General features: G+C 40.3%; 1 protein-coding gene across 8 annotated transcripts in view; it reads right to left on the bottom strand.

Moving 5' to 3' along the window:
- The window catches only part of neo1a (neogenin 1a), a 242,931-nt gene that overhangs the window by 69,394 nt on the left and 151,783 nt on the right, over positions 1 to 21,754 (bottom strand). For all 8 annotated transcript variants that reach the window (XM_017709797.2, XM_017709799.2, XM_017709794.2 and 5 more), the window contains exons 5-6: positions 21,291 to 21,427; positions 503 to 657 (exon numbers count right to left, since the gene is read on the bottom strand). In XM_017709797.2, coding sequence (XP_017565286.2) covers positions 503 to 657; positions 21,291 to 21,427 — 292 coding nt within the window. The remainder of the gene's footprint in view (positions 1 to 502; positions 658 to 21,290; positions 21,428 to 21,754) is intronic.

Here is a 21,754-nt window from a genome sequence, read left to right as displayed (position 1 = left end):
TCTATCATAAGTTGAGTTTTTTTTTTAAGCTTGTGCTTAGACCTTAAAGATATCCACTGCGAATGTAATTTGCAGACGGTCTCTAAGCTCTCAGAGCAGTTTTGACAGTTCAAGGAAATGAACATGTTTTACATTAGTTTGAGATTAAAAACTAAATGAAAGCTGTCTTAGTTGCTAACATTGATTATTCATATATTAACCTTTTCTCATCCACCGTTTGAAAGCTTCCCTGTTCACGAAACTGTTCAATAATTTTCTGTTGGCTTTGATTGGCTGACACCAGAAACCTATCAAATCTATGTGTATTCATGTGAAAAAAAAAGCTAATTTCACCAAAAGGACGGATTTGCATGTATGTATACAGAGGCTAAAGCATAAAGGGTCAGACTTATTAGCCTCACATCAGACTGTAAAGCATTTTACACAGGGATCCTTTTAAGTATGGCAATTTAGTTCAAGACTAAACTTAATCCATGTATGAAAAACGGAGAGAAAAACTTACAATAATTCTGAAGTAGTCGCTGGGGATCACAGCGTCCCCGTTCTTCACCCATTTAATGGTGGGGGCCGGTGAGCCAGTGACCTCGCACTCAAAGACCACATCCATAGCCTCGTGAGCAAAGGTGTTGACCGGTCTCTTCAGGAACTGAGGCGGAACTGCAGAGAGAGAGAGAAACAAAAGAGAAAGTGTGTGAAAACGAGTCTACATTCACTTTATTAAGTGTGCATCAATACCAATAATGGGTATAAAAACACGCACTCAAATGTCTGGATGCACCGGTCAGAATTTCTGTTACTGTACTCAATCATATCACACATTTCAATTTTAGTATGACAATTTAGCTCAAGACTAGACTTGATCCATGTATAACAAAGTCTTTCAAAGGCAAATTTCTGCCTGAAGATCTGACCACCACTTTACAAATAGGAGATATTTATTTTATTGTCACATCATTGTAAAAGCTTCACAGCTTATTCAGTCATTATAGAATCATCTACAGCTCTGCTCTTCATTCTAGACCCATCTGGATCTAAAACATCTAGAATTTTTTTGAAGTTCTGAAATGCAATGTCTGCCCAGAACTGATGCAAATTGGACTAAACAAAATGAAACAATTTACTTAATCATTTATTTTTCAATCTTCTGCTTAATGTGCACTCTTAGACATAGACTCCACCACACATGCACATGTACCAAAAACTAGGGCTGTACTATATCAACTTTACCTTCAATAAAGCTGTTGGATGTTATGAAGACAATATGAGAATTACATCATTAAATTATTAAAATAGTGTGCCTCTGAATGGATGTGACTCAAGGGCAGACTTGATTTTTTTAGATATGTAAAAAATCTCTGATTAAAATAGCAAAATAAAAATGTTATAAAATACTACAGTGCAAAATGAAAAGAAACACTGGGTTAAGTCAGAACTGCAAGCACATGTTTTGTGCACTGAAAGGCTGAGAAACAGTCAGCATTACATAACATGTATTTATATTTTAATAGTATATCACGATACTTCAAGACGACGTAGTTATTTTGTGTTTAGGCACTGCTGATATCCACAATATGCTCAGAAAAACGTTATGTGACATTTTTTTTTTATCACAATAATGATAAAAACGGTCATATTGGCCACGGCAAATGTATTTATTTATGTTTGTTTTGTTATAAAATACATGTTTTATGACAGTAGCCATCACCGCCTCGCACACTTAAAACATGGTACAGGATGTGAGAACTATTATAATATCTGATATGTTTCTACACACTTGTAGTTCAGCAGCTTTTAAGCTTTGCAGGTGTGTTTGTAATTGGCTGTTCAGCTGAATGGTTAACTCACTCAACCCCACAAAGAAGCCCTAATTAGGCTTCTAACGGTTGGTGCTGGGAACATAATGACTGTCTCTGATGCAGCTGAATGAGGGAATATTATATGTTCTATCATCGCAGCTCTTAACAATGCTTTTATCGCAGAAACTCATATCACGATAACAATAAAACTACGATTTATCGTGCTGGCCTCCTAAACACGCCTTTCCTGACAGCCTGAGGAAAAACAGAAGTGTTTACCATCCATTTCTGCTCAGTACTGAAGGAGGTTACGTGATCTCTGGAGATAAACAGCACTTACATCTCCTCACTAACAAGGCCATATGGAGCAGTATGAGATCTGGCTTTGTGTTACAGCTCCACATGGCTGTAGCTGTAATGCTGCTCTGAACCGGACGCCCTTCACCCTGACCCGCTTGCCATCCCTCTGTCAGTCTGTCATATATATAAAGTTCTGCCTGCAGCTTGACGTCTGTGCTGAGCACACAGTACTAATACAAAGTTCAGTCCTACCTGAATGATGTTTCATCTATATTAATGTGTTTTGATCTAAAGCAAGGTTGTCTTTTGGCAAAAAAGACCACACAATATAAAAATATAAAGGCAGGTTTAAAAATTAGCTTTGAAAACCTTATTTTATAACATTACACCACTGTATGCAAAAGGCTGGGCATCCCTGGTCAAACTACATGTTTCGCTGATTTTCTAAGTGAAAATTAGCACATTCTCTACAGAGAACACACTTCAGTTTTCATACATTCTTGCATTTTTCAGCTAATTTCATTCACTGAGGTTTATATTTTGGGAAAAAAAATCTAACGTATATATATATATATATATATATATATATATATATATATATATATAATATTATATATAAAGTCTAACTATAAAATGTACCAGAACTTTTGGACACCCCATATTTTGTATATCAGTTTTCTTTTAATATGTTAAATAAAATAAATAAACAGTGCATTAAAATGTGAAGTGTGCTCACTGTAGAGAACTTATTTATCACTTAAAAAATCAACAAAACAACAAAAGCATGCCATCTGAACACCTAAACTTCTGCATTTGGTTACACTGGTTAATTTATTTATTTGGTTACTGAAATACTTAATAAAATATCACTTAATAAAACTAAAAATAGGTGCTCTCACTGAATAAAGGCTAAAGACTCTAAAAGATTCTGCTTGAGTGCTTGAAGTTTGAAGACAAACAAAGATTGAAGAAAAAAAAAAGTAAAATTGATTTCCAAAACCAACATTTAAAATATATAAAATATGTTTTTGAATTCTCTACAAGCAGTTCTTAGCAGCTTTAGGAGCTTTCTCAAACCTGTTTACTATGTAAGAACACCTGTGTATGAGTATGAGAGAGAGCGCGACAGAGAGCGCAAGAGTGAGTGACAAAGTGAGAGAGAAAGTGAGATCAAGAGAGAAAGAGAGAGAGCGAGAGATAGAGAGGAGAGGAGAGAGAGAGAGAGAGAGAGAGAGAGAGAGAGAGAGAGAGAGAGAGAGAGAGTGCGCGAGAGAGTGAGAGACGGACACTGCTGCATGGTCCTGAGCTCCTGCTGTATTTGTGCGAGTAGTACTGCTGGTGGCCCTCCATCCAATGCCATGCGCCATTTAGCACAACTAGAGTTCGTATGCAGCTCAAACTGCTGCAGGACCACCAACACCAACATTAAAGCAGCCACACACAGCACTGAGTGCTCCAATTACTGTCGGCTCACCAGCTCACTTTAAACTGGAAGCACAAAGAATGATGATCATGCATCGCTTACTGGAGAGGAAACCGTAGTAGCTGGAGAATCACTACTATTGAAATAAGGGGGCCACTGTCTGTATATAATGCCCAGTGCAATCTGAGTAATCTGAGAAAATTAGAGTTAAAGCTGCACTATGTAAGATTTTCTTTTGGCTAAAGTTAAGAAAGTCGTGTAAGTGAGTCAGGAGAAAATACACACACTAAAATACAGTGTTGCGCTATCACCCTGTAAAGCCTGAAATAGTAAGATGGATCAGGAGCTTTTTGGATCATGTCACGTGTGATTTGGAACTCATATTTGACATATTAACATCACACAGAGTCAGAACGAAGGTCCAGGTCTGAAATGTAAAATATCAGCACCACACTGATGAAGATTTGATGATAATAGTAGAAGAGATGTCCTTCACCAAGCTTTGTGCTGCGGACAGAATCTAACAAATCCACTTAAAGAGTGAGAAATCAGAAAGCGAGCCTGTATTCTAACATAGCTATTAATAACCATTTGTGTTGTATTTACAACCCCAATTCCAATGAAGTTGGGACGTTGTGTAAAACATAAATAAAAACAGAAATCGATGATTTGTAAATCCTTTTCAACCTATATTCAATTGAATACACTACAAAGACAAGATATTTAATGTTCAAACAGATAAACTTTATTGTTTTTTTCCAAATATTCACTCATTTTGAATTTGATGCCTGCAAACAAAGAAGTTGGGGAGCAAAAGACTGGGAAAGTTGAGGAATGCTCAAAAACACCTGTTTGGAACATTCCACAGCTGAAATGGAAACAGGTGAGTGTCATGACTGGGTATAAAGGGAGCATCCCTGAAAGGCTCAGTCATTCACAAGCAAGGATGGGGCGAAGTTCACCACTTTGTGAAGAACTGCCTGAGCAAATAGTCCAACAGTTTAAGAACAACATTTCTTAACGTGCAATTGCAAGGAATTCATCTACAGTCCATAATATGATCAAAAGATTCAGAGAATCTGGAGAAATCTCTGCAAGTAAGCAGCAAGGCAGAAAACCAACACTGAATGCCGTGACCTTCGATCCCTCAGACGGCACTGCATTAAAAACCGACCTCATTCTGTAATGGATATTAACCACATGGGCTCAGGAACACTTCAGAAAACCATTGTCATTGAACACAGTTCATCTCTCTCTATCTACAAGTGCAAGTTAAAACTCTGCCATGCAAAGCGAAAGCCACATATCAACAACATCCAGAAACACTGCCGGCTTCTCTGGCCTGAGCTCATCTGAGATGGACTGACGCAAAGTAGAAAAGTGTCCTGTGGTCTGACGAGTCCAAAATTCAAATTGTTTTTGGAAATCATGGACGTTGTGTCCTTTGAGCCAGAGGAAAAGGACTGTCCGGACTGTTATCAGCTCAAAGTTCAAAAGCCAGCATCTCTGATGGTGTGGGGGTGTGTTAATGCCCATGGCATGGGTAACTTGCACATCTGTGAAGGCACCATTAATGCTGAAAGGTACATACAGGTTTTAGAGCAACATATGCTGCCATCCAAGCAACGTCTTTTTCAGGGACGTCCTGCTTATTTCAGCAAGACAATGCCAAGCCACATTCTGCACGTGTTACAACAGCGTGGCTTCATAGTAAAAGAGTGCGGGTACTAGACTGGCCTGCCTGCAGTCCAGACGTCTCCCATTGAAAATGTGTGGCACATTATGAAGCACAAAATATGACAACGGAGACCTCGGACTGCTGAGCAACTGCAGTTGTACATCAAGCAGGAATGGGAAAGAATTCCACCTACAAAGCTTCAACATTTAGTGTCCTCAGTTCCCAAACGCTTATTGAGTGTTGTTAAAAGGAAAGGTGATGTAACACAGTGGTAAACATGCCCCTGTCCCAACTTGGAACGTGTTGCAGGCATCAAATTCAAAATGAGTGAATATTTGCAAAAAAACAAAGTTTATCCGTTTGAACATTAAATATCTCGTCTTTGTAGTGTATTCAAGTGAATATAGGTTGAAAAGGATTTGCAAATCATCGTATTCTGTTTTTATTTATGTTGTACACAATGTCCCAACTTCACTGGAATTGGGGTTGTATGTTTATTTGTATTTGTTCTCATGTGAGCGAGTTTTTACTTCCAAAACCACTTACTGCTCATTAAAAAACAAACAATTTTCTTAAACTTAAACTAATCTTCAACCGTTTTCCTGCCTGCCGAAACCTTTGCACAGCACTGAATATCATGCTGCCTAACAGGGGCCGCTGCTTTTTCAGGCATCATTATACTGCAATAAGAGCTCTACTCTTGGTGGTGATTTGCTTTTCTGTGCATACTGGAATATTTTCAGGACTCATATTCTTGCAAATGCCAAGCCAAGTGAAGAGGCTTTTATTGTCATTCCATCTGTGTACAAGTACACAGTGAAGTTAAGTTCCTCCAGGAGCAACACAGTGCAACATCAAACAAAAGGTACAAAGTGCGAACGTGAAGACATTGTGTGCAAACAAAAAAATTAAGCTATAAACAATACAATAAATACGATAAATTAAGCAGACATTAGACACAGTAAACAGACAGGACAGTGCAGCACTGACACAGCGCTCATTTCTGGACATGAGGTAATGAGAATAAGGTGCAGAGATATTTAACATATTGTGATCCATGAGTCACGCAGTCAGATAACACACAAACACAGCAGTAGGTAGTAAAACACTGTAAACACCGTGTCAGCAGCAATGTCCCAGCAAAGCGCTCTACTAACAGCTCTTAACTGGAGAAGTTGAATAAAAGAGGCCAAAGCACTTGAAAAAGTCGGGCGTCTAAACAGCTGCTACTACTCTTTTTAGCTGCAGTTGTATGTTTTGTCGATTTTCTCAAAATAAGTTACTACATCCTCTACCCAGAACACACCACTGGACATTTTAATGTATAATTAGTGTTTATTTTCTGAGTTTTACATATTGCACAAAAAAAAAATACATATCTGTAATGTCATATATAGCCTGTGCTAAACTTTGGGCGTATTTTATATATTATGTTTTATTCTTGTATGTTAATTTATGTTAAGTTGTGAACTAAATTTGCTGAAAAATCTATTTGTTCTCTGTAGAGGACGTGTTCTAATTTTTAGACTGTGTGTGGTGTATTTTTCCGATTTTACCGTAGGATAATACGTCACACGGTGTCAAGAACATCAATAGCGATCCGCTTGCACAGTTCTAATAGTGGGAAAGCTGTTCAGTGCGTCTTAGTTAGCCACGTTAGCCTTTTTGCTGCAAGTACACTTTGGTCTTGGCTGCTTGACTATCTTTGGACAAAATGAGCGGAACAACTGTAAATTTGATACGACTGCTGTACAGACAGAACTCAAGTGTTGAGTGAAAGCTGGAAAGGAATGGTACAGAGTCTGTAACAGTAGTCAAGTAAGGATAAACAACATGGCTGCACCTCATGAGGCACAGCAGGAAGAAGGTTTACACTAATTACAGCCCTGTTAGCCCAGCGCTAGCAGATTCATTTCACGGGCTTAGTTTGAAATCCTGAGGAAAACACAAACAAGCTGAAAGGCATGCAGGCAAAGATGCTCGGTCATTTTTCCCAACCGCTCTGCCAGCGCTGGCGCAAGGACCTCCCCACACGCGCTGTTCTTTCCAGTTCTTCTCAAATATAGCAGCCCGCGCTAAAACACAACCAGCACATTCCGCCACGGCAGGGTCACCGAATCATCTGATTTAAGGAAATACGCTTCCAAAGTGTCTGGGCAATCACATTTCTACAATTTTCCCCTTATTCCAAACGTAGTTGAACAGCCAAGACATGTTTGGTTTCAGAAATCTGCTTCTTTTGCCTCTGGAGCTGTGAGGCTAATGTAGCTACAAGACATGGAAACTCATTTTATTTGCAGTAGCAAACGGGGTAGGAATGTCGATACGCAAGTCAAGGGCTGATGTCTGTTATATTTAAACATCATCAGGAAAGTTTTCACGTAAATATGGATTTTCACAGTGTCAGAATCATCTGCCTCCGGAGTTTTTCATTACTTTTATTGATGCCAGCACGTTCTTCTGTCGCGATCTTTAAAAACTGATGCGTCATGAAGTCAAACTCTGGATCTGCACAGCAGAGAGGAAGAGCTGATCCAAAGTGTGGCTTCGTTTCACAAAGAAAGACACTTGCAAAGTGTGTAAAATGGTTATTTCAAGTAAAAGTGCAAACACCAGCAATATGTTGAAATCTATGTTAATGTCTTTTGGCCCATCACGGCCTAAAACTCAGGGGATTCTATGTATTTGAAATTTGACACTCTACACGTGAAAACAGTTGCGCTGATGCTGAAAACCTGTATGTTTTACACACAGAAAATTAATCAGGAGTCACTAAAGCAATCATTAAAGAATTAGACCGATATAGCCCAAAAAGGTTCTACAGAGAACAACATACAACACATTATACACCAATCTGAAGAACCATATCACAGTGCTGAGAGCCGTATAAGCGTGAAAGGCTTCTATAAAGAACTCATAGCTCTAAGTAGAACCATCCCCTTGAACCCTTGAATCTTTTTGAAGATGAAAAATTGAAAAAAATGGTACTTTATCCATTTCATGGTAGTTTGTTTAAGGTCACTTAATGGTTTATGAGTAATACCTCTGAGCTACTGAACTCTGAGCTTTTCTAAATATATAATCAACAGTTATGTTGTACAAAAAACCCTGTTAAAATTAAAGTTAGTTTTGATGTTTAAAATGACTAACAGAACAGAATTTGTAAACTGGAAAACAAGCATTAAGAAATTGTTAGCAATTAGCAATTGTTCTTTTACATAAAATAATACTTGAGCATCTCTAAATTCACTGCGGTCACATGCACGAAATGACAAAACATCACAAATAAAATTTTGAAATTTTTGAAAATCTTTGCTTTATTCTTATTCTGAACTCATTTTCATAGCTTCGTTACCACAACGGCAGAATGACCTGTTAGCACTGATTAGCACTGCACAAGCTGCGTGTCTTAATCATCACACATTTGCCTCAAACATGAAACGTTATTAAGTAAACAGATGTGCGTGTGGTTTCTGATGCTGACATATTGTGTTGCTACTACAGTTCTTAGCTATACATTACATTCATCCACTGATAGCAACATGAGCCTTGTAGCTTTAGTGCAAAACCAAAGAAGGGCACTTAACATATCATGGTGGATTGACTACATTTGGGGTAAGAGTAAATTTACAGCTAAACAAAACAACTTCTGGTCATTGTATTTACTTGCGTTTAGCATTTGGGTCCTGCACCTGACCACTCAAACTAGCCTACACATCCTCAGGTGCCTTGAGTAGGAAGCTGGTGAAAGCAAGGCAAATATCTGCACTCACTCTGGAACCTGTCCAAACCAACACAGGAGCCTCCCGGTCCCCTCTCTAATGGCTTTCCAACTGGACAATCAAAGCGCTGAGTGGCAGAGCCAACTTGACAGGGCTAAAATGATGAATAGCTCTCCACTCATCCTCCTGCGGCCTGCGAACCCAACCTGCCGAATAACACTTGTCACACGCCGCTGGCCGCAACGCTCACGCCAGCCACACACGGGACAGATGGTCCATTCCAGCACAAGGGTCACGCAACCGCTCTGTCCCTGACAGCCAGAGCTTCTCTAATCCACACAGCAACACCAGCAAAGACAAACACTCAAGCTGAAAGGCAGAACTCTGCACTTCACAAACACTCAAGCACTTGCACACACTCACAGAAACAAAGGCCAGGTCAAATGTCCTGTTTGGACACAGTTGTACACAAAGGCTTGAACTTGTGCTTTGCTCGCAAAAGCTATCCAGCAGGTCAAAGGTTAAACCATTGAGAGGGGCAGTTAAGGGGACAATGCAACCAACTCAATCCAGACCCATAAAAAAAACAAACAAACATCAACAGCTCTTCTCATTTAACACCTTTCAAAGTAGCCATTAAATGCAATTTCTGTGTGTTTTATCAGCTCCATTTACCATATAGATGCACTTTGTAGTTCTACAGTTACTGACTGCAGTTCATCTGTTTCTTTGCAGACTTTGTTAGCCCCCTTTTACCTTGTTCTTTAGTGGTCAAGAGCCCTCAGGACCACCATAGACCAGGTATATACACAGCTCAAAAAAATAAAGAGAACACTCAAATAACACATCCTAGATCTGAATGAATGAAATATTCTCATTGAATACTTTTGTTCTGTACAAAGTTGAATGTGCTGACAACAAAATCACACAAAATTCATCAATGGAAATCAAATTTATTAACCAATGGAAGCCTGGATTTGGAGTCACACACAAAATTAAAGTGGAAAAACACTACAGGCTGATCCAACTTTGATGTGATGTCCTTAAAACAAGTCAAAATGAGGCTCAGTATTGTGTGTGGCCTCCAGGTGCCTGTATGACCTCCTTACAACGCCTGGGCATGCTCCTGATGAGGTGGCAGATGTTCTCCTGAGGGATCTCCTCCCAGACCTGGACTAAAGCATCCGCCAACTCCTGGACAGTCTGTGGTGCAATGTCCCAGATGTGCTCAATCGGATTCAGGTCTGGGGAACGGGCGGGCCAGTCCATAGCTTCAGTGCCTTCATCTTGCAGGAACTGCTGACACACTCCAGCCACATGAGGTCTAGCATTGTCCTGCATTAGGAGGAACCCAGGGTCAACCACACCAGCATATGGTCTCACAAGTGGTCTGAGGATCTCATCTCGGTACCTAATGGCAGTCAGGCTACCTCTGGCGAGCACATGGAGGGCTGTGAGGCCCTCCAAAGAAATGCCACCCCACACCATTACTGACCCAGATCGCTCTCCACGGCGTCTCCAGACTGTGTCACGTCTGTCACATGTGCTCAGTGTGAACCTGCTTTCATCTGTGAAGAGCACAGGGCGCCAGTGGTGAATTTGCCAATCCTGGTGTTCTCTGGCAAATACCAAGTATCCTGCACGGTGTTGGGCTGTGAGCACAAACCCCATCTGTGGACATCAGGCCCTCATACCATCCTCATGGAGTCGGTTTCTAACCCTTTGTGCAGACACATGCACATTTGTGGCCTGCTGGATGTCATTTTGCAGGGCTCTGGCAGTGCTCCTCCTGTTCCTCCTTGCACAAAGGCAGAGGTAGTGGTCCTGCTGCTGGGTTGTTGCGCTCCTACGGCCTCCTCCACGTCTCCTGGTGTACTGGCCTGTCTCCTGGTAGCGCCTCCAGCCTCTGGACACTACGCTGACAGACACAGCAAACCTTCTTGCCACAGCTCGCATTGATGTGCCATCCTGGATGAGCTGCACTGCCTGAGCCACTTGTGTGGGTTGTAGAGTCCGTCTCCTGCTACCACGAGTGTGAAAGCACCACCAACATTCAAAAGTGACCAAAACATCAGCCAGAAAGCAGAAAGGTACTGAGAAGTGGTCTGTGGTCCCCACCTGCAGAACCACTCCTTTATTGAGTGTGTCTTGCTAATTGCCAATAATTTCCACCTGTTGTCTGTTCCATTTGCAGAACAGCTGTGAAATTGATTGTCAATCAGTGTTGCTTCCTAAGTGGACAGTTTGATTTCACAAAGGTTTGATTTAATTGGAGTTATATTGTGTTGTTTAAGTGTTCCCTTTATTTTGTTGAGCAGTGTATTTGGGTGGTGGATCATTCTCAGCACTGACTTTGAAGTGAGGTGATGGTATTGTTAGTCTGGTTTGTGCTGTTGTGTTGTATTTCTAAGAAGAAACAACCGTATCCCGGCTAGCGAGCTGTCCAGAAGAGCTGGAAATTTATATTTACTATGCATTAAAAATGGCAATAATTATTATTGACAAGCTCTATAGCCAGATTGTTCTGGATTCTCTGAATTAGCACTTTATTCCAAGTAAAATAATTATGAATTATAAATAATTTTATAAATAATTATATTTTTTTCATTAAGTTGTAGCAATTCAATTAAGTCTGATTAAGGTATAAAAAGAAACTACAAAATGAAATGGCAAAACTAAAGCAAACATTTGTAATGGTACAAAAGAAGCAAATGGACGAAAGAAACTTTTAAGGCATTTTTGAGACGGATGTATGTAAATGTCCTGCTTTCTGATTGTCTGTCCTGTTTATTCTGAAATATTGTGAAATATTCAGGCACATCAGAAGCAACAAACATCAGCTCCTGCATTGGCACAGCAAAATCTGGAAGGTTGCAGTGATACATTTGTATTCTCACAAGAAGAAACAACAGTGCTTACTCCTTTGCACACTGTCTGCAGAACCATAACTCCTATCACGTCAACATGAACAGTCCGGGTGATATCACAACCATGACGAGTTCAAAGCTGACGGCTGTTTCTGCAATACAGCTTCCGTATTTGTGACCTGTACGGTTCAGACAGTATAACACTGTTGACCTAGTGCATCAAACTTTTATTTCAAAAAGCAATTCAGTTTCCCGTTGTACAAAGCCTTTAAAGGAGGCCTTTACAGGCCTATATAAACACATGCGCATCTTTGTCCTTACAGTTACAACCTCATAACACTGACCAAGACAAGTGACCTTATAAAACCCTCTCAAATGTCCACAAAAGCACTTATCCTTGTCACACTCTGTAGTGGAGAGTGTGTCCACCACTTACTCCCTCTCTCTCTCTCTCCTTCCACTATGCGTTGGACTACAGCTCAAACATCAGTCCTGTTTTTTCAGACTGCATCAAACAGTGACCCGGCAGAGTAGGCTGCTTCATGTTCAGCATGCTATAGCAGAGGCAGCCTATGAAAGTTTAATGTGAGCCCAGGCTGGCCTTGTAACACATGGAGAGAATTGGTAGTATATGCCCAGACTCACAAACACAGACTCATATTACCCAGCACAAGCACACACACACACAAACACTCACATACATGTTAGAACATACACACACTTCAGCTAACACATGTGGGCTCATTACTGCCTCTAGGTCTCACCCACGGCCACATACTGTTTTGTTCTAATACAATACTTGGATATAGTTTGTGTGTGTGTGTGTATAAATATTTATAAATATATATAAACTACCTACAGTATACAGTAGAGTAGACCATGCAAACTCACAGAAGCACCCAGGGTGTAAAAGTAGCCTATTATCTGCTGCATCACCCACTACAGACTAGAAGCAACATCGGCACAAGAACTGAGCATCCAGAGCTTCATGAAATAAGTTTCCATGGTCAATCAGCTGCACACAAGTCTAAGACCACTATGCAAAACGCCAAGCATCAGCTGAAGTGGTGTAACGTTCTCTGGAGTGATGAATCACACTCCACACAGCAATGGCAGCGATGGATGAACCTGGGTTTTGTGGATGGAAGAAGAACGTTACCTATGAGAATGCATACTGCCAACAGTTAACTTTGGTTGAGGGGGGATAATAGTCTGTGGTTGTTTTCCCATGTTCAATAAGCTCATGATAGTTTAACTGTATACAAAAAACAGAGGTTTCCAAACATGATTATCAAATAAACCATCTCATCTTTAAGACAGAAGAGAAAATCAGGCTCCTTTTTTGCTTCATATCTGAAAACATCCACAGGTTTTTCTGTCCATCCTTCCACTGTGAGAAGACGACTCAGCGCTATGGGCCTGATCTCTCTCTCCTGAATCTCTTACTGAGAAAAAGAACCAGACAAATAGTAAGACATTTTTCAAATCAAACAAAGACGCTGCTGGTGTCCTTGGAACAATGGACTGACCACACCAGAGTCCAGAGCTCCATATTACTGACCATGTTTGGGAGTACTTGGAACGTGAAAAAAGAAAATGTCTGAAAAGAACAGAAGCTGTAATAAATGCAAACTGTGGACACACTGATTACATTTGGTAGAAAAGTTGGTATTATATTCACTTTGTGTCTTTTGTATAATTTCTGGAAAACAAAATGTTTGCACAGCCACTGTATATGCAGGGTACCTAAGCAACAATGTTTCATACGTATTATTTATATAATGTAGGTTTGATAGTATCTGCCATGTGAGTTATATTTGTAAGTACTGTTGCAAACATGTAATAACTGCTTAAACCTAAAAGTAACCTGAATCTTGGCAAAGAAAAGATTTGCCCTTTCAGTTTTAAACAATGAACCATGCAGCTTTTAAAAGAAACTTACGACCAATTTGTTGGTCTGTAGGTTAGCTGTGTTTATCTCTGGGTTTCCTACAACGTTAGTAAATTTTTGCCCTGAAAATGCAAGAACAAACACACACACACACACACACACACACACACACACACACACACACACACACAGCCTGGAAATAAAAAGGCTGTGGGTTCCACCAAGCAACAACCATACAGCTCCATAATTAAAACCTACTGTGTCCTCTGCCCCAATTTATTGTCTTGCCAGCTCCAATAAAGCTAGAGGTAGTGCAGCCGTGCTGGAGCTTTCTCCCCTTTCATTGAGGCCTCAAGCTGCTTCAGCCTTTAACCTCAGCCTCCACTGCCTCCCAACACAGCAGAGAGAACAGGCAAAGGCACAAACGCATTCTATAAAGCATCCAGAACACATTTTCTAACCTGATACACAAACCTAAACACTTTGCAACATTATAAACTGCAATATATATTCAGGTTTACATTCATATACACAGCTGCTGATGTGACACCTAAAATGCAAAGCATCATATGGGTCGTCTGCTGTTGTTCTGCAGAATGCTATAAATGCACTCAGAGGGCAAACGGTCAGCTTTCAGTTTATCGTAAAGGTAACTGTTAGAAGTATTTACTGTCTCCGTGCTATACATTCCGTTTACATTACATAACTGTTTAAATGTGTGTGTGTACACACACATATAGACACACACATAAACACATAATTATATTGCTGTTTTTGGAAGAAAACCTAGTGTCTCCAAAATAGTAACTTCACAGGAGAAGGAAAAAACCGTATAAGTCAATGGAACCAGACCTTTTCCCTGAAATTTACACACAATGTAAAGGTCAACAGGAATTTTCAAATTATGTCAAAACCTGAAAAACAAGAAAAAAAATGGAGATACAAGGTTTTCTTCCAACAGCAGCGACATAAAAGTTACAAAGTGCATCATATATGCGTTTTCACACCTCAATTCAATGTTGAACAAAACCAAAACATTGTTCAATTCAGAATCTCTTCTCTTTACTTACGACACAAATGTGGTCTTAAATGTTTAGACTTTGCAAATTGTCCAATTTGTTTAAATAAGAAACACGTCTTTGTTACGGACGTCTTTTTTTTATTATAAATTTTTGTTACAGCAGAACAACAACTAAAAAGAAACACACAGAAAACTAAGTCAAAAGAGAAAACATCTACTGGACAAAGGATGGGAGAGCAGTTTTAATAATGAGCAGCAGAAAATGCAACCAACTTCTAAAACTGAACTTTGGAAAATGAATATTATATTTGAAAAAATATCCCTGCAGGTTTCTTTAAAAAACTGAGAGCAAGTTTCTCGTAAAGAATGGAGTCTATAATAAAAGCAAAAAGGTGGACACGATAAAAACTGAAAACGGTTATACTACATTTTGCTGTTCATGCATCCATCTAATTTTCAGTTCTTTCTGACACTGAAAAATAAAGAATATTTCCTGTTTTGCCGTCAAATGAAATAAAGGGTGGTCTCTGACTTTTGCACAGTGCTGCATATGATCTTCCTCGTGTGTAATAAATACATGTTTAACTACCAAACAAGACCGTAGGCACAACAATGCATTCTCCTCTTCCACTTACAGACACAAATGTGCCATGAATTAAGCCTTTAGAATCTGCACTTTGCTCATTCTGTTTAAATGAGAAATAATTAGTGTGAAACTGTAACGTTATCATCGACGTCTTTAACCCTCTACTGCGGTAAAGTTGTAAATATTGGGTCATACTAATATGACTGGTTCACTAAGTATAAGTTGGACTTGTTTGTTCTTGGTATCAATAAAAGGATAAAAGGATGTATTTACAAACCGGATTCCAAAAATTTGGGACACTAAACAAATTGTGAATAAAAACTGAATGCAATGATGTGGAGATGGCAAATGTCAATATTTTATTCGTAATAGAACATAGATGAAAGATCAAAAGTTTAATCTGAGTAAATGTAACATTTTAAAGGAAAAATATGTTGAATCAAAATTTCACAGTGTCAACAAATCCCAAAAAATTGGGACAAGTAGCAATAAGTGGCTGGAAAAAGGAAATTGAGCATATAACGAACAGCTGGAAGACCAATTAACACTAATTAGCTCAATTGACAAAATGATTGGGTATAAAAAGAGCTTCTCAGAGTGTCAGTGTCTCTCAGAAGCCAAGATGGTAAGAGGATCACCAATTCCACCATTGTTGCGCAGAAAGATAGTGCAGCAATACCAGAATGGTGTTACCCAGCGTAAAATAGCAAAGACTTTTAAGTTATCATCATCAACTGTGCATAACATCATCAAAAGATTCAGAGAATCTGGAACAATCGCTGGGCGTAAGGGTCAAGGCCGTAAAACTCTACTGGATGCTCGTGATCTCCGGGCCCTTAAACGTCACTGCACCTCAACAGGAATGCCACTGTCAAGGAAATAACAGAATGGGCTCAGGAATACTTCCAGAAAGCATTGTCAGTGAACACAATCCACTGTGCCATCCGCCATTGCCAGCTGAAACTCTACAGTGCAAAGAGGAAGCCATTTCTAAGCTCCACAAGCTCAGACGTTTGCACTGGGCCAGGGGTCATTTAAAATGGAGTGTGGCAAAATGGAAGACTGTTCTGTGGTCAGATGAGTCACGATTTGAAGTTCTTTATGGAACACTGGGACGCCATGTCATCCAGACCAGAGAGGACAAGGATAACCCAAGTTGTTATCAACGCTCCGTTCAGAATCCTGCATCACTTATGGTATGGGGTTGCATGAGTGCTTGTGGCATGGGCAGCTTGCATGCCTGGAAAGGCACCATTAAAGCAGAGAACTATGTTCAGGTTCAAGAACAACATATGCTCCCATCTAGACGTCATCTCTTCCAGGGAAGACCCTCCATTTTTCAACAAGATAATGCCAGACCACATTCTGCAACAATCACAACATCATGGCTACGTAGGAGAAGGATCCGGGTACTGAAATGGCCAGCCTGCAGTCCAGATCTTTCACCTATAGAGAACATTTGGGGCATCATAAAGAGGAAGGTGCGACAAAGAAGGCCCAAGACGATTGAACAGTTAGAGGCCTGTATTAGACTTGAATGGGAGAGCATTCCTATTTCTAAACTTGAGAAACTGTTCTCCTCTGTCCCCAGACGTCTGTTGAGTGTTGTAAGAAGAAGGGGGGATGCCACACAGTGGTGAAAATGGCCTTGTCCCAACTTTTTTGGGATTAGTTGACGCCATGAAATTTTGAAACAACATATTTTTCCCTTAAATTGATACATTCTCTCAGTTTAAACTTTTGATCTGTGATTTGTGTTTTATTTTGAATAAAATATTGACATTTGCCATCTCCACATCATTGCATTCAGTTTTTATTCACAATTTGTTTAGTGTCCCAACTTTTTTGGAATCCGGTTTGTAGAAAAAAAAAAATTTATGCTGCTTGTTTTTTTTATTTTATGGTGCGATGGTATGACTGATTTACCAAGTAACTCACTAAACTTTTAGAAATAGTTTTTTTTTTTTATTTCCATTGTTTAAGAAATTTTAAATAACAAAAACGCATTCAAACATTTGATCATGTTTAAGTAATAATTCACAGAGTAGAGGGTTAAGGGCTATTCTTTAATAGCAGAAAAACAAGTCAAGAGAAAGACACCAAACTAAGCCAATAGAGAGGAAATCCACTGGACAGCATGTGGGAAAGAGCTGTTTTGAAAAGCCTCATTCTTTTCCTGCTGTACAGAAACAGCGAGAACTGTCTGAGCCTCTATGCAACCAGCTGGATAACTTCATCACCACAAAGACATTCTTCAGCTCATTCAGTCAAGTGGCAGCTCACTGCATTCGTTCCAACATCACTTTATTCTAAAGGTAGACAGGCGGAGAAGTCTATCAGTGGAAGAGGAGGAGAAAGGCTAAAGCCTAGCAACAGCAGCTCATCTCCGGCCTTTGGAACGAGGCAGGGGGGCAATTCCTGATCATATGGAAAGAACAAATGTCCAATTCTTATCCTGGATGAGCCTGATCATGCTTTTCCGAATCACACCAAAACAACCACTGAATCATATGGAAATTTCACACTTCGTGATGCACTGAATCGCTTCTTAAAGAAACATAATCGAATTGCTGTGAGGTCAGAGATTTACATGGCTATTGTGTTGGGATTTGTGAGCAGGGTCCTGCACCAGCGCACCCACACAATGCCTGTCCCATCCACACAACCACACAGCTCTAAACCCTCCGTGTCTTTTCTTCCCCCGTCACACCGCGGGATTGATTCCTGGCAGACAGACAGACGGCCGAAGCGTTGCATTTGCATGAAACGTGGAGTGGAGGAACGAGATCTATGCCATTTTCCCCGATTTCACACCCTCCCTGTGCTCCCTTGCACACCCTTCATCCCCACATAATAACCTCATGGGCTTTCAGGACAGCTTCCTTTGTGTCCTCCACGCTCCAATGTCACGGCAATCCTGGCTATTACACCAAATTCTATACCTGTTTATGTAAACATGGTGAATGCACACTACAAGCATGCAATCCGATTACAGAACAATGTCATTTAGACAGAGCATGGAGGCTTGGGGTACTTCAGCGTAGTGGTTTGCAGTCAATGTCAAGTTTGGTATTTTTAGGAGGACCTTTTCCTTAAGCTTTGATCGACGTATTGGTCAACATCATCGCTTGTGCAGTCATAAGCAACTGATGTAAACTGGTCAAAATGGCCTTTCAAATGATATCGGAGATTCACCTTTTGTGATCATCTGTTAATTGTGCTGCACCTATAAGAAGATTTTGTTAACACTTTACTGTTGGGGTAACATTCCTAAGGTGGCACCTACATAACATTGCCTTAACCCTACACATATGTTCATTCCAACAGTCGTCAGAAAGGCTACTTTACCTAACTTTAATCAAATATAAACTTTACAGCGATTGACGTCTGTTGGAATAAGCCTTTCTAAACATTGAAGTAGGGTTGTGACAGTTGTCATGACAAGCTTATGTAAGTGTCATGTAGCCTTATGAACAGCACCCTGCAGTAAAGCCTTACTGAAAATTTTTATGGACGCAAATGACATTTGGAGAGGAATTTGCAACTGTACTCATTGACTACAGTTCATGGTCTTCAATAAGATAAGAACCAGTTATTAACCGAAATATTCTGAACTGAATGAAGTGAAAATCAGAACAGTCGCATAATTGACGCCTTGCATACTGTACCCAAGTCCATATCTTCAAGCAAGTCTGGGCACCATTCAGCAATCACACTAGTCAAACCAACTGGATTCTGGGGGTCAAACATGCCTGGACATGGTATAGTGAGCACTCCTTTAAAAGCTGGTTGCATTTTCTGCCGCTCACGATCCAAATAAACCTAAACACATTCAGTGATGCCCCGCGACCCTGGCGGAGAAGCGGCTTAGAAAATGGATGGATGGATGGACATTCAGTGATGTTGAGCTCTGGTGGTTCTTTGATTCTCTTGGTTTGGTCCATTTTCTTTTCTCACTAATGGCTTCTACACAGCTATATACCCTTTCATGCTCAAGTGTTGAGTTTTCTCAAGGTAGCAGAATGGATAGAAACATCTATGGATCCTTTCATATCTTTTTCAGATCACTTTATGTGGAGATATATATATGTGGGGATGCCATATCTTTGTATGAAATGTACTACTTTCATTAATGAGTGCACTTTTTTATTGTGGTCTGACTAGGAAAAAGCAATTCAAAGCTTTCATTGTGACCTTCCGTAAAAGGTCCCCATGTTTCACTGTTATCATATATTAAGGCACTGAAACTACACTCACAAATTCATTAGCATTCTTCACTCGGTCTAGATCATTTCAATAAAGCATGGCCTACAAAGAGATCTGGCCTAAAAGCTTATAAAACGCATGCTTTGGATGGATGGCATAAAATGGATCCACTGGAACTAACGCGATAGCAGTTACTGGAAAGGCCCGTGAAGAGCATTTCTGAATATAACCCATCAATATAACTCATTCACTTCAACGTTACATTCTGATTTGATAGAAACAGCAACAGTGTGAGAAACCAGAGAAGCTGCCTGAGGAGGCAAATACAGGCAGGCACACAAAAAGCACACCATCAATAATCATTTGTGGTGGGGTTTTTCAGAGATGTATGTCAATGCGATGTGAATCAAACAGGAGCTTTGACAATAAATCTGAACTTTAACTCTTAAGCTAGATGTAAAATACATGACATTTAGAGTCCTAACAGATTTGCTAACAGAAAACAGAGAGCCTCACACTCTTAATGCCATCAGGCAAAAAGAAGGTGCAACACATATAACGAGGTTCTTAGAGCCCCAGACCTCTACACAGACCGTGGTTGGTTAGTGTAGTGGTTAACACTTTTGCCTTCTACACTGTAGACTGGGGTTCAATCCCCACCTGGGTAAACACCTTACACTATACCAATAAGGGTCCTTGGGCAAGACTCCTAACACCACCTTGGCCCCCCCTGTGTAAAAATGAGGGACTGCTTACTTATCTGCCTGAACTCAACAAGCAGCTCCTCTGTCTGAGGACTTCTGCTTTATATGTCAACGGCTTTGTCCACACAGCAGGTAAAAGTGACCCAAATCCAGTCTTTTTCTCTATAGGCAACACACGTGTGTCTGTGTGTCAGTGTGAAGAGCAAAAACACATTTTCAATTCCAATTTGAGACACTTTGGCCATGTTCACACAGTAAATAAAACTGGCCCAAACCTGATTTCCTTAGCAAGCCCAATTTTTCTTGGACTGGCTGTTCACATTATCCTTTGAGTGTGATCGGTATGCAACATTAGCCTATACAGATCAGCTCCTAAACTGACCCGTATGCTCAAAAGAACAGAGCTTCATGTTGCTTCACGTGGCTCATCCAGAGGTAAACAATCATAACAGACAAACGCCAGTCGATCAGCATCACAAGAGCCACCATGAAGCTCCATTGCCTGACAGCTGGGCTTGTCACCCAAAATGTGTTTGAGCTCATTATAAAAAGTGCTCACATATAAAAGAGCCACAAATCAGAAATGTCAGATTCAGTGTGTTTTTGTTGTTCACACTGACACACAAACACACATCTATGTCACAGTCTGTGTGACGCATTGTTCTTTTGTGTAGGCAGGTCAGTTCAGAAGCTGATGTAGCACACAGATCACATTTAAAAGATATTGTGAACAGCAAACTGGTGAGAAAATCAAATTTTGACCACTTTTATCTGCTGTGTGAACATAGCCAGTGTTTATGTCGAGTCTTGGCCCAAAAATAAAAAAAAATCCTTAGAATTGCTTGCAAGCATAAGAAAAAGCATCAAAGGTGCAGACCCAGCCCTGTTTGATGAATGCAAATGGAACACAAATATAATAATTATGCAAATGTAACTACCTGTAATTATGTTATGTAACTAGCTTTGTAATTAATTCTGTATGTAAATAATTCAATTTAAATCATGTACCACAACAACAAGAACTCAAACTACACGTGTAAAAGGTTAATTACTATCTATAGTACATGCAGCAGCCGTTACAAAAAACCCACATTACCTTGCACCGTGAGCTCAGCCTGGGCTTCGATAGAGTCGTTCACATTCTCCGCCAGACACTGGTAGATCCCAGCATCCTCCTCGGTCAGGTTAAGTATCTGCAGGCTGCCCCCGCCGAGCACCTGAAAGCGCCCATCACTGCAGAGAGGAGAGGGAGAGAGAGCAAGAGATGCCGGTCAATATTCTCACTGCACAGGGTCAAACAGGCTCTTGCACACAACAAACGTCAGCGGTGGGCACTTTATGGATTCAATAACTGAAGTATCCCTCCATTTTCCTAATGCCATTACATGTGGCAGGCCTTCCGAGCATCTGTCCCCAGCCTGGCTGTGAATAAAGCACAAGCTGCAATGCACTGAACTTCAAATTCCCCATAGCTGCATACAAGCATAGTGCAAATGCAACCATAATGTTAAAAAGGGCATGGGGATAAGGAGAGAGAGAGAGAGATGAGGAGAAGGAGAG

Source organism: Pygocentrus nattereri, chromosome 15, assembly GCF_015220715.1.
Source record: "Pygocentrus nattereri isolate fPygNat1 chromosome 15, fPygNat1.pri, whole genome shotgun sequence".
In the NCBI taxonomy this organism is placed as follows: Eukaryota; Metazoa; Chordata; class Actinopteri; order Characiformes; family Serrasalmidae; genus Pygocentrus; species Pygocentrus nattereri.
This window is presented reverse-complemented; position numbering and strand designations above follow the sequence as displayed.